Raw genomic sequence first — 13,468 nt, 5'->3', positions numbered from 1 at the left:
AGTCGGACGCTTAACCGACTGCGCCACCCAGGCGCCCCTTCATTTTCTTAATGGTGTATTTGGATGAGAAGATTTCCATTTTGATGAAGTCTAATTTACCAATTATTTTTAAGGCTATTGATTTCTGTGTCCTGAGAAATCTTTGGCTGCCTTCAATCATGAAGCTGTCCTATGTTTTCCTCTAGCAGCTTTCAAATTTTTGCTTTTACCTTTGATCAATCTCTAATTTTTGTGTTTAATCTGAGTCAGGAAATCCGGATTTATTTTTTCCCATCTGGATGTTATTGTTACATCACCATTTGTTGACAAAACTTTCTTTCTCCAATGTATTACTTCAGCATGTTTGTCTAGAATGAAATTACTGTATAAGTTAATAGATATTTTATTATTCTGTTTTCTGTTTTGTCTGACTTTACATTCAGTAAGTGGTACTTTTCAAGGAATTTGTCTATTTTATCGCATTGTCAAATTTGTTCACGTAATGCTGTGCAGAGTATTCCCTTATATTCCTGTTTATGCCTATAGGATCTGTAGTGGTATTTCTTTCCTCTTCATTGCTGATATTGATATATGTATTCTCTTTTTCTTGATTAATGAGGGTAGACTTTATTTTCAAAGAACCAACTTTTCACTTTGTTAGTATCTTTATTGTTTGTTTTCTGATGTATTAATTGATCTTCTCTTTATTTATTATGTTCTTTCTTTTATTAACTTGGAGTTTCCTTGCTCCTCTTTTTCTAGCTTCCTCAGATAAAACATTAGGTCAGTGATTTTAGACAGTTTTTTTTTTTTTAGAATTTTTGTTAATATTAGCATTTAAATTATAAGTCTGTTAAAGGCAGTGTATTCCCCACATTTTGCAATGTTGCATTTTTTTCTTCTATAATTTGGCTTTTGTAAATAATGCTACAGTAAACATCAGGGTACATGTATACCCTTGAGTTAATGTTTTTAATTAAGTTTTTATTTTAATTCCGGTATAGTTAATATACAGTGTTATATTAGTTTCAGCTGTACAAAATACTGATACAACAGTTTCATACATCACCTAGTGCTCATCACAAGTGCACTTCTTAATTCCCATCACCTATTTCTCTCATCCTTCTACACACCTCCTCTTTGGTAACCATCAATATGTTCTCTATAATTAAGAGTCTGTGTCTTGGTTTGTCTCTCTCGCTCTTTTTTTTTTCTTTGCTCATTTGTTTTGCGTCTTAAATTCCACATATGAGTGAAATTGTATGGTATTTGTCTTTTTCTGACTTATTTTATTTTTTTATTTTTTTTAATTTTATTTTTTTAAATTTACATCCAAATTAGGTAGCATATAGTGCAACGATGATTTCAGGAGTAGATTCCTTAGTGCCCTTACCCATTTAGCCCATCCCCCCTCCCACAATCCCTCCAGTAACCCTCTGTTTGTTCTCCATGTTTATGAGTCTCTTCTGTTTTGTCCCCCTCTCTGTTTTTATATTATTTTTGTTTCCCTTCCCTTATGTTCATCTGTTTTGTCTCTTAAAGTCCTCATATGAATGAGGTCATATGATTTTTGTCTGTCGCTGACTGACTCATTTCACTTAGCATAATACCCTCCAGTTCCATCCACATAGTTGCAAATGGCAAGATTCCATTCCTTTTGGTTGCCGAGTAATACTCCATTGTATATATACACCACATCTTCTTTGTCCATTCATCCATCGATGGACATTTGGGCTCTTTCCATACTTTGGCTATTGTTAATAGTGCTGCTATAAACATGGGGGTGCATGTGTCCCTTCGAAACAGCACACCTGTATCCCGTGGATAAATGCCTAGTAGTGCAATTGCTGGGTCATAGGGTAGTTCTGTTTTTAGTTTGTTTTTTTGTTTTGTTTTGTTTTTTTAATTTTTTTTTTCAACGTTTATTTATTTTTGGGACAGAGAGAGACAGAGCATGAACGGGGGAGGGGCAGAGAGAGAGGGAGACACAGAATCAGAAACAGGCTCCAGGCTCTGAGCCATCAGCCCAGAGCCTGACGCGGGGCTCGAACTCACGGACCGCGAGATCGTGACCTGGCTGAAGTCGGACGCTTAACCGACTGCGCCACCCAGGCGCCCCTGTTTTTAGTTTTTTGAGGAACCTCCATAGTTTTTTCCAGAGTGGCTGCACCAGCTTGCATTCCCACCAACAATGCAAAAGAGATCCTCTTTCTCCGCATCCTTGACAACATCTGTTGTTGCTTGAGTTGTTAAAGTTAGCCATTCTGACAGGTGTAAGGTGGTATCTCATTGTGGTTTTGATTTGTATTTCCCTGATGATGAGTGATGTTGAGCATTTTTTCATGTGTCAGTTGGCCATCTGGATGTCTTCTTTGGAGAAGTGTCTATTCATGTCTTTTGCCCATTTCTTCACTGGATTATTTGTTTTTTGGGTGTTGAGTTTGAGAAGTTCTTTATAGATTTTGGATACTAATCCTGTATCTGATATGTCATTTGCAAATATCTTCTCCCATTCTGTCGGTTGCCTTTTAGTTTTGTTGATTGTTTCCTTCACTGTGCAGAAGCTTTTTGTTTTGATGAGGTCCCAGTAATTCATTTTTGCTTTTGTTTCCCCTGCTTCCGGAGATGTGTTGAGTAAGAAGTTGCTACAGGCGAGGTCAAAGTGGTTTTTGCCTGCTTTTTCCTCGAGGATTTTAATGGCTTCCTATCTTACATTGAAGTCTTTCATCCATTTTGAGTTTGTCTTTATTCCATTGGATATTCTTTCCTGCTTTGTCAAAGATTAGTTGGCCATACATTGTGGGTCCATTTCTGGGTTCTCTATTCTGTTCCATTGATCTGAGTGTCTGTTCTTGTGCCAGTACCATACCATCTTGATGGTTACAGCTTTGTAGTATAGCTTGAAGTCTGGGATTGTAATGCCTCCTGCTTTGGTTTTCTTTTTCAAGATTGCTTTGGCTATTCGGGGTCTTTTCTGGTTCCATACAAATTTTAGGATTATTTGTCCTAGCTCTGTGAAGAATGCTGGTGTTATTTTGATAGGGATTGCATTGAATATGTAGATTGCTTTGGGTAGTATCGACATTTTAACAATATTTGTTCTTCCTATCCAGGAGCATGGAATCTTTTTCCATTTTTTTGTGTCTTCTTTGATTTCTTTCATAAGCTTTCTGTAGTTTTCAGTGTATAGATTTTTCACCTCTTTGGTTAGATTTATTCCTAGGTATTTTATGGTTTTTGGTGCAACTGTAAATGGGATCGATTCCTTGATTTCTCTTTCTGTTGCTTCATTGTTGGTGTATAGGAATGCAACTGATTTCTGTGTGTTGATTTTATATCCTGCAACTTTGCTGAATTCAGGAATCAATTCTAGCAGTATTTTGGTGGAATATTTTGGGTTTTCCATATAGAGTATCATTTGACTGACTTATTTAGCTTAGCATTGTACTCTAGCTCCATCCCTATTGTTGCAAATGGCAAGAATTCATTCTTTTTCATGGCTGAGTAATATTCCTTTATATATGTACATCACATCTTCTTTATCCATTCATCTATCAGTGGACACTGGGCTGCTTCCATAATTTGGCTATTGTAAATAATGCTGCTATAAACATAAAGGTACATATATCCCTTTAAATTAGTATTTTTTTGTATTTTGGGGGTAGATACCCAGTAGTGTGATTACTGGATCATAGGGTAGTTCCATTTTTAACTTTTTGAGGCACGTCCATACTGGTTTCCACAGTGGCTACACCAGTTTGCATTCCCACCGACAGTGCAAGAAGGTTCCTTTTTCTCCGCATCTTCACCAACACCTGTTGTTTCTTGTGTTTTTGATGTTAGCCATCTGACAGGTGTGAGGTAGTTTTGGTTTACATCTCATTGTAGTTTTGGTTTACATTTCCCCAATGATGAATGATGATGAGCACCTTTCAAGTGTCTGTTGGCCATCTGGATGTCTTCTTTCTATAAATTTCTTTTCATGTCTCCTGCCCATTTTTTAATTGGATTATTTGGCTTTTTGGTGTTGACATGTGTAAGTTCTTCATATATTTTGGATACTAACCCTTTATCAGATAAGTCATTTGCAAATATCTTCTCCCGTTTAGGTTGCCTTTTAGTTTTGTTGATTATTTCCTTTACTGTACAGAATGCTTTTATTTTGATGTAGTCCCAATAGCTTATTTTTGCTTTTATTTCCCTTGCCTCAGGAGACATATCTAGGAAAATGTTGCTATGGCTTATGTGAGAGAAATAAATGCCTGTGCTCTTTTCTAGGATTTTCATGGTTTCAAGTCTTACATTTAGGTCTATAATTCATTTTGAATTTATTTTTGTGTATAGTGTAAGAAAGTGGTCTAGTTTCATTCTTTTGCATGCAGTTGTCCAGTTTTCCCAACTGAAATTTATCGAAGAAACTGTCTTTCCTCCTTTTTCAAAGATTAATTGACCATATAATTATGGGTTTATTTCTGGTTTTTCTAATCTGTTCCATTGATCTATGTGTCTGTTTTTGCATTAGTACCATACTATTTTGATACTGTAGCTATGTAATATAACTTGAAGGCTGGAATTGTGATATCTGAAGCTTTGCTTTTCTTTTTCAAGATTGCTTTGGCTATTCAAGGTCTTTTGTGGTTCCATACAAATTTTAGGATCATTTGTTCTAGTTCTGTGAAATGTTGCATTTTAAAAATCATCCTTTAGAAGATTTTTAATTGTGCTTTTGATTTCTTCTTTGATCTTTAGAAGTCTATTTTTAAATTTTTGTATATTTAAGATTTTTATAGATCTCTTATTTTATTGGTTTCTAACTAAATTCCATTCTGGTCAGAGAAAATTCTTTATGTGATTTCAGTGTTGTTGTTGTTGTTTTACATTTATTGCAGTTTATTTTATCATTCAGCAGCATATGGTTCTATCTTGTGAATTTTTGTATCACATGCCATTGAAATGAGCATACGGTATAATACATTCTTGGGGGATCTTAGCTGTTCTATAAGTTGCTGAGAGGGGGTTGTTAAATTTTTCAATGAATTCTGTCAGCTTTACATTTGGTTTTTGAATCTCTGTTATTTATGATATTCATATTCATGATTGTTATGGCTGTATGTTGAATTAACCCTTTTATCATTACAAACTGCCCTGCTTTATCTCAGGTAATATTTTGTGTCTTGAATTTTCTTCATCTAATGATGAAAACACTCTTCACTTCTTATGCTTAATATTAGTAATAATAAAGGCACTCTTGCCTTCTTATGCTTAATGTTAGCATGGTATATATTTTTCTATTCATTTACTTTCAGTCTATCTGTTTAAAAATCCTCTTTCATAGACAGCGTAGTTGGCACTTACTTTTTAAAGTTCATTTTGCAAACTGTCTTTTAATTGGAGGATATAGTCCATTAACATTTAATATAATTATTGATATGGTTGGATATGTGTCTACCATTTTATTTTATTTTGTATTTTCTATTTTTTGCTTTTTGCCTTTATCAATTAATTTGATATATTTCAGAATTGCATTTTAATTTTCCTTTTGACTTTTTATTTATGCCTCTTTACATGACGTTTTAGCAGAGTTTCTAGTAATTTCAATATAGAAACTTAACTTTTCACAGTCTATTTAGAATTAATATTATGCCATTTTGTATTATGTCAAATAGATTCATTTATCCACTCCTGTCCTTTGCAATATAGGTTGTCTTACATCTACATATATTATAAAGTTATATAGTATTATCAAGTTGGAATATTAGGAGACTTCAGATTATTTAAGTATTATCCTGATTTCAGGATAATAGATGAAGTATTTTTCCCATGATTCCTTTATTTAGAGAATATTTGTAATTCAGGTCAAAGAAGTTTAGACAATATAATTGATCAGATTCTTAAGTGATCTCATCAGTCATTTGGATTTTGTATACACATTATCACTCACCTCCCAAAACCCTGTACTTCCTAGTTTCCGTAACACCGATCTCTCTCAGAAGCTGAAGTGATATAAAAATTTTGATTATGTATATCAGAACCAGGGTTTTCCTTGGATTCATATTTTTTAAAAAAATACCTTTTTTCTGGAACACCAGATCATCTTCTATTTAAAGTGAGTCAACAGGACAAGGCAAAGCTTGATAATAGATAACAGTAAGATAGAAGTATAATAGAGTTGTTCACCTCGCTTTACTTTCTTTGCCTTATGTTGCCCTTTTTTTTTTTTTTTTTAATTTTAGGGAGAGAGAGAGAAAGAGTGCGAGTGGGGGAGAGGGGCAGAGGTAGAGAGAGAGAGAGAATCCCAAGCAGGCCCCATGCTCAGTTTGGAGCCTGATGTGGGGCTCAGTGCAATGACCCTGGGATCCTGACCTGAGCCAAAATCAAGAATTGGACACTCATTGGACTGAGCCACCCAGACACCTCCTCCTTTTCTTTTTAATTTATATGTGTTGCCTTTTTTGGAAGGCACTGCCAGAAGCCATGGACTAGTAATTTTATCTTTAAAAAAAGAAATATGTTCATGTTTGAGGCAGGGAGTGGGGTGGTTTGCCTTGTCTGTTCCTTAAAGCCCAGCCTCCTGTATGTTCCCTCCCTACAGAATAACAAGCAGGGCACTAATTTAGAAAGCTTTACATGAAGTGACCTTAAAATTCTGCCTTTGCAAATCCTTTATGTCCAATATATGAAATTTGTCCCTTGTTCATGCAATTAGTGTATCTTTGGAAGTGTAGGAATTAAGTTGCAGAAATGAAAAAATACCTTTTGTGTTGCTGTTCCTTAGTATCTACATGTTGAAACTTAAGGTAAAGTGATAAAAAAAAAAATTCAGAAAATCTTTCTGAACGTGTTTGACCCATTTTGAGAGAATTCTCCCATTATCTGAAAGAAAATGGCAAAATTTGGAATTTTAGCCTTTCAAGTAGTTATTATTCTTTGCTGTTAGCTAAATGTATATTACAAATAGCTTCTTTTTTTTTTTTTTTTTTTTTTGGTTGTATGTAGTGATTAACTGGTAGTTGACATCATTTTTTCCTGATTGTATCTGTAATTTTCTGGGAAAACTCAAATCAAACAAGATCTTTGTCCAAAATTGGGATGATAGAAGACTCTCTGTGAGAGTCTACTTATTGCAAACATTACCTGGATTAATGATTTCTGTTCACTTCTTAATCACCCACCCTCTAATGTATATTTCCCTTAAGGCTTCTTCCAAGACTTATAGAATTTACCCATTATGTGAATTTCCAAAACAAAAATGAAATTTTTTAGAGAAAGCCTTAATTTGATTCTTGAGAATTAATTTTTAGTTCCAGTCATGTGTATTATAGAAAACAAAAGAAAATTAGTGTTTGTTTTGCTCCATAGCTTTTTAAATATCACTTTTGCTTTCTCTTTTGAAAACATATCTTGAGTTTTAATTTTTTTTAAACAGTCTCCAAGGAATTGGCCATTATCAGAGCTCAAGACTGATAACATGAGGATGTAATTACTCAGTGGCTTATGAGAAAATTATTTAGCTCTTGTTTATTTCCCATTGGGATGGGGGGAGAAGTGAAAAGTACTGTTTATTAGCCTCATGAAAATCTTGTGTTTTTAGCCCCCTAGAGAAAGCAAGAAATCAAACTAATGTTTCGAATATTTTACTTCATTCAACCTGGGATAATACACACATTGTGTAGTCCACATTTTTTTAACCACAGTATATTTTTACTTGGCTTCTTTTAGGATGCAGTAAGAGGTTATAAAAAAGGAATTTCTGTTGGTAACTGAGGAGAGAGATATTCCTCTTTGCCCAACTATTCTATGTCATTTATCACTAGTGACTTAATTTCCCAGCATCAGTGTTTACTTTTTATACTTAAAAATTAAATAAATTGGGTCTGATAAAGGGCAATTTTCAGTATAGATTACAGATAATTATTATAAATTATCTTGGGGTCAGGTTTTAACCAGCTTATTCCCAAGTTGTTTTCTTTATTTGGGGTCCTTTAAAACTTGAAAGAAAAATGTCTAGTATATGAATGTTTTTTCTCCACATTTTATTAAAAATATAATATAATTTTTGGCATTATTTTCACCACACTCCCTATTTTGTTTTCACTTTGAAGTAGTAAAGTTCCTAATAAAAGTTCCTGATAAAATAAGCTTTTTAAGAGGCCTTTCTAAAACAAATATGCTTTGGCCTTTCTCAGGGCAGGTAAATTAAAAGGTTCAGTTGCTATAGTTGAGGAGGAAAGAGAAGCTACTTAGTGCTGACTCTTCAACATCTTTCACTTACTTCTTTAACTTTATCAGCTTTTTCTTCAACTTGAAATGTTGGTTTTTTGAAAACTAGGGTCAATGACGACTGAGAAATTTGAGTGTCAAATCAGAACCACTGAATTCTGATTTTCTTCTCCTGACTTAATAATATCTGTTTAATTCCAAATACTTGAAAAGAAATATTTAGATATAAACAAGCTTCACCCATTCTTTAAGTGACTCCCTTTTCCTCCATTTCTGCCCCCTAAGAAATGCAACAAAGTCTTATCTAAAGTAATCTTTCACTGTTACAGTACTTTTTTAGCACTAGCAAATTTGTTAAAAGGAGAAAACATCAGAAGTTTTTATTTTTGTTAACTTAGCTACCACTTCTACGTGTCTGTACATGAGATAAAATTCTTTAGTAAATATTGAAAGTTGAGAATAAACTAAATATATCAATGGTGCTTAATAGTCTTGGCTGTCAAGGATCTACTGCTTGCATACTGTCCTTACTATATATTAGGTTGCAGAATAAACATGTTTATCAATAAGTTATGCAGGTTACTATAGATAGGGATTTTTTGTTAGTTATCTAGGTATAGATTTGTAGATTTCTGATACTGATTTCATTTTTAAGTGAAAGATGGCATAATTATGAGGAAAATACAGAACCTTGCAAGACTCTTAGTGCCTTATCCTAATGCTGAAGCAGAGCCTTTTATTTCAAATTTTTCATTTCAGTTACTACAATAAGAATGATTATGGGTTTTTTTTCTTTTTTCCTAGATTCATCCTCTGGATGTCTAAAGGCCTCAACTCATCTGGGTGCAATAGATGTTTACGTCAGCCAACTAGGGAAAGTGGAGTTAAAATCTCATGAAGGTTAGCCAAGTGGAATGTTTTATTTTGACATATGGTGTACGGAAGGTTTTATGTAACATCTAGGAAACAGATGGTCAGATTATCTGTATTGACATCGTGAGCTCAAGAAGATTTCTTCTGATAGAACTTGATTTAAAGATTGACTGGAGGGGGTACTGGCTGGCTCAGTCAGTGGAGCATGCGACTCTTGATCTCAGGGTTGTGAGTTCTAGCCCTACGTTGGATATAGAAATTGCTTAAAAATAAAATCTCTAAAAAGAAAAAAAAAAATAAAGACTGATTTGAAACAGATGGCCATAAATACTATCATTCCCTTTGTAGTGCAAACAAAAATGTTACAATAGGGGCGCCTGGGTGGATCAGTTGGTTGAGCGTCTGACTTCAGCTCAGGTCATGATCTCGCAGTTGACAAGTTTGAGCCCCACGTCGGGCTCTGTGCTGACAGCTCAGAGCCTGGAGCCTGGTTCGGATTCTGTGTCTCCCTCTCTCTCTGCCTCTCCCCTGCTCATGCTCTCTCTCTGTCTCAAAAATAAAGATAAATATTAAAAAAAAATTTTTTTAATGTTACAATATATTGACTGTTACTGTGGAATTGTTAGTGTTTTGGGTTTTTCAATTTGGTTTTATGTCTGAAATAGAATATCCTTTTGAGTGAAAATGCTCCCATACATTCTTTTGGAAGCTTTTCTACCCTCATGTAAGAGGACCTTCTTGAAGAGAAGAATTTCTCTTGAAAGAGAAGATTTCTCTTGAAAGAGAAATCTTTGCAAAGTATGATCCCAAAATAAAGGTATCACCAGGAAGTTCCTCTAACGTGATTGTTGACTTAGTATTAAGACTAGTATGACATGTCTCTTTGTATATATTTCTGTTACAAATAACTTTTCTAAGAATCCAAGTATTTCACTAAAAACACATTTTTTAGTCACGTGAAGACTGAATACAAGTCTTTGTGTACATGGTGCCAAGTGGCTCAGATACTTGAAATAGCTTTCCCATAGGGGCTGAAGTGGCCTGGGTACAGAAAGTTCAGAAACATAGCTCTGTTTATTATTTGTTTGTTTGATTTTGTTTGTTTTTCTTTTTTGTTTTAAAGTTTCATTTATTTATTTTGAGAGAGAGAGAACAAGCAGCAGAGGGGCAGAGAGAGGGAGAAAGAATCCCAAGCAGGCTCTACACCACCAGCGTGGAGCCTGATGCAGGGCTGGATCTCATGAACCTTGAGATAATGACCTGATCCAAAATCAACAGTCAGATGCTTAGCTGACTGAGCCCAGCTGCCCTGAAAAACATAGCTCTGTTTAAAAATTGTTTGGGGCGCCTGGGTGGCGCAGTCGGTTAAGCGTCCGACTTCAGCCAGGTCACGATCTCGCGGTCCGTGAGTTCGAGCCCCGCGTCAGGCTCTGGGCTGATGGCTCAGAGCCTGGAGCCTGTTTCCGATTCTGTGTCTCCCTCTCTCTCTGCCCCTCGCCCGTTCATGCTCTGTCTCTCTCTGTCCCAAAAATAAATAAACATTGAAAAAAAAAATAAAAAAAAAATTGTTTTAAGTAGGGGCGCCTGGGTGATTCAGTCAGTTAAACATCCAGCTTGGGCTCAGGTCATGATCTTGTGGTTCATGAGTTCAAGCCCTGCATTGGCTGCCCAGGCAGCTCAGAGCCTGGAGCCTACTTCAGATTTTGTGTCTCCCTCTCTCTCTGCCCCTCTCCTGATCATGCACTGTCTGTCTGTCTGTCTGTCTCTCACTCTCTCTCTGTCTCTCTCAAAAGTAATTAAACATTTAAAAAAAAATTTTTTTTAATAAAGTCTAGAAGATCTTGCATATTGGCCAGAACAGAGCTATATGTACAACAAGGAAAATACTTCCTTACAGAAACCGGTTATTCCTGATGTTAGCAATATTTTTGGTCATGTTGGTTTAATACTTTTTTGTGCAACAAGGCTCTCTTTTCAGAGTGTCAAAATAAAACTACAAACACAGAGGCCTGAAACAGAAGGTTTTTTGCTGACACACAGGTGTGATTTGATTTTGCAAGATCACATTTTTTTTCCTTTAAAATAGGATAATATTGTGTTCTCTCTAAATTTCTGAGATCTTCAGTAATGCCATTCAGGGTATTTTGTAAGTGCTATAAAAGTCATATAGGGGCGCCTGGGTGGCTCAGTCAGTTAAGCGTCCGACTTCAGCTCAGGTCATGATATCATGGTCCGGGAGTTCGAGTCCCGCGTCGGGCTCTGTGCTGTCAGCACAGAGCCTGGAGCCTGCTTCAGATTCTGTGTCCCCCTCTCTCTCTGCCCCTCCCCTGCTTATGCTCTGTCTCTCTCTGTCTCAAAAATAAATAAAAACATTAAAAAAATTTTTTTTAAGTCATATAATGCATTCTCTTATTATGAAGGCCCAAAGAGAAAAATGTAAACCATTGCTAATTTAATGTAACTAGTAACAGAGTAAAAACAGAGTTTTGAATAAGTAGCTCTTATATGAAAGTTATTTCCTGTTTTGTGTATGGATGGGCAAAAAGATAAAATAAACAAAAACATTGTTAATCTTCACTTAAAATACTCTTGAGCATTATTTGGAATGTTATTCCAGTAACCTATTGAAATAGCATATGATGTAACAAAATTTGATTAGGATTATAACTTCGTGTTTTTTCCTATTGGAAATGGCATGAAGCTTAAAGATAACTGGAAACAAAAATTTCTGTCAGGTCTTTTAATTACACTTGGGAACAGTAACTTTTTAGAGTAATGGAAAATTATTCAGGATTCTGTTGCTTAATGGTTAGTAAAGACATCTAGAATCCTTTCCAACTCTGCTCCTATCTTGCTGTAGGGTTCGGGAGCCAACCCCTTGAGTCTCTTAGATGTTCTTCATTTTGCCATGCAAAAAAGAATGTTGCATGCTTGTTTTCTCTTCCTATGAGTTAACATGATGACCTTATTAATTCTTTCAAAGAGGCCATGTTTAATAGGCTTAAGAGTCAGACCTGCATCTCAGTACTTACTTTTCCATTTAAAATTTGTCCTTGATAAAACCACTGTTCTTAATATAGTATGTCTTCAGTAAATGGTACAATTAGTATTAGTTCACCTTTTAATTTTAAAAAATGGTATTGAGGGGTACATGGGTGGCTTAGTTGGTTAAGCGTCCGACTCTTGATCACAGCTCAGGTCTCAATCTCAGGGTCATGAGTTCAAGCCCCGAGTTGGCTTAAACTTTATTTAAGTAGGCTCCATGACCAGTGTGGATTGATGTCAGTAACCATGAAAATAGTTTATGAAGTGAAAGAGGTTGAAACAATATAGTGTTAAAGATGGGAGATTTGGAAAATTTTTCAAGTCATGAGAATTCTTTCACAGACAGTAATGGAGTTTTGGTAGTGATAATTTTTGTTTTTAAGAATGTGGAGAAAGATAAGGATAGAGCTAGTTGCATTGCTTAACATTTGTTTTAATTTTTTAAGAAATTATGTTCATATATTTATTTTTTGAGGGAGAGAGAGAGAGAGAGCACGAGCAAGTGGGGTAGGGATAGAGAGAGAGGAAAAGAAAAATCCCAAGGTCTGTTCTGTCAGTTCAGAGCCCATTGTGGTCCTCTAACTCATGAACTGTGAGATCATGACCTGAGCTGAAACTAAGAGTCAGACGCTTAACCAACTGAGCCACCCAGGCGCCCCTATTTTGCTTAACATTTTTAAAGCTCTCACATATTTAACATCGCTTTTTCATTTAAAAACAGAAAAAAGTGTTCATAAAATTACCACATTTGATTTGTTTAGAGATAAAAAGTCCTAGAAAAAGGTTTTAAAAATCTACTTTTTGTTAACTTAAATCCCTCATATCTGTTGTTATGGGGAATCTCCGGTCAGTAGTTTACATTTAAATCTTGAAAAGCAATTTGTTTTTTAAATAATATAACCCAGTTGTAGTGATATACCTTATTCCCCCCCTTTTTGAGAGATGATTATGAGAGTTTATCAGTTTTAGCTCAGACTTTCAGCTAGGCTCAGCTTCAGTTAGGAATGCTGAGAAGATACGAAATTAGGGAAACTTAATCTGATGCTAACCAAACTAAAAGACAGTGACCCATAAATAAGTGCATTTTAAAAGGAATCTTTGCAGCATTCACAATGAAAGTTGTCCTGACCACTTTTGTCCACAGAGGAAATGGACCTAATGCTTTATGACAGGGGTCTCTTACTTATTTTATTTGACTTATGAGAAACAGAGAAAGAAAAACTTCTGAAGCAGGAGTGTGTTAATGAATTTGCACTGCAACCCCAACAGATGTAATTGTTTTGGAAAATTATTACTTAGCTAACAGAGTACTTTTTCTTATTTCCTCCTTTAAAAGCTTAAATTACTATAA

The 13,468-nt window shown here is 35.2% G+C and overlaps 1 protein-coding gene across 1 annotated transcript in view; it reads left to right on the top strand.

Moving 5' to 3' along the window:
- Nucleotides 1–13,468, top strand: part of FAM185A (family with sequence similarity 185 member A) — a 76,559-nt gene that overhangs the window by 44,229 nt on the left and 18,862 nt on the right. The window contains 1 exon segment of the mRNA XM_030307815.1: nucleotides 9,004–9,099. Within this exon segment, the coding sequence (XP_030163675.1) occupies nucleotides 9,004–9,099 (96 nt within the window).

The sequence above is a fragment of the Lynx canadensis genome, chromosome A2 (genome assembly GCF_007474595.2).
Source record: "Lynx canadensis isolate LIC74 chromosome A2, mLynCan4.pri.v2, whole genome shotgun sequence".
NCBI lineage: Eukaryota > Metazoa > Chordata > Mammalia > Carnivora > Felidae > Lynx > Lynx canadensis.
This window is presented reverse-complemented; position numbering and strand designations above follow the sequence as displayed.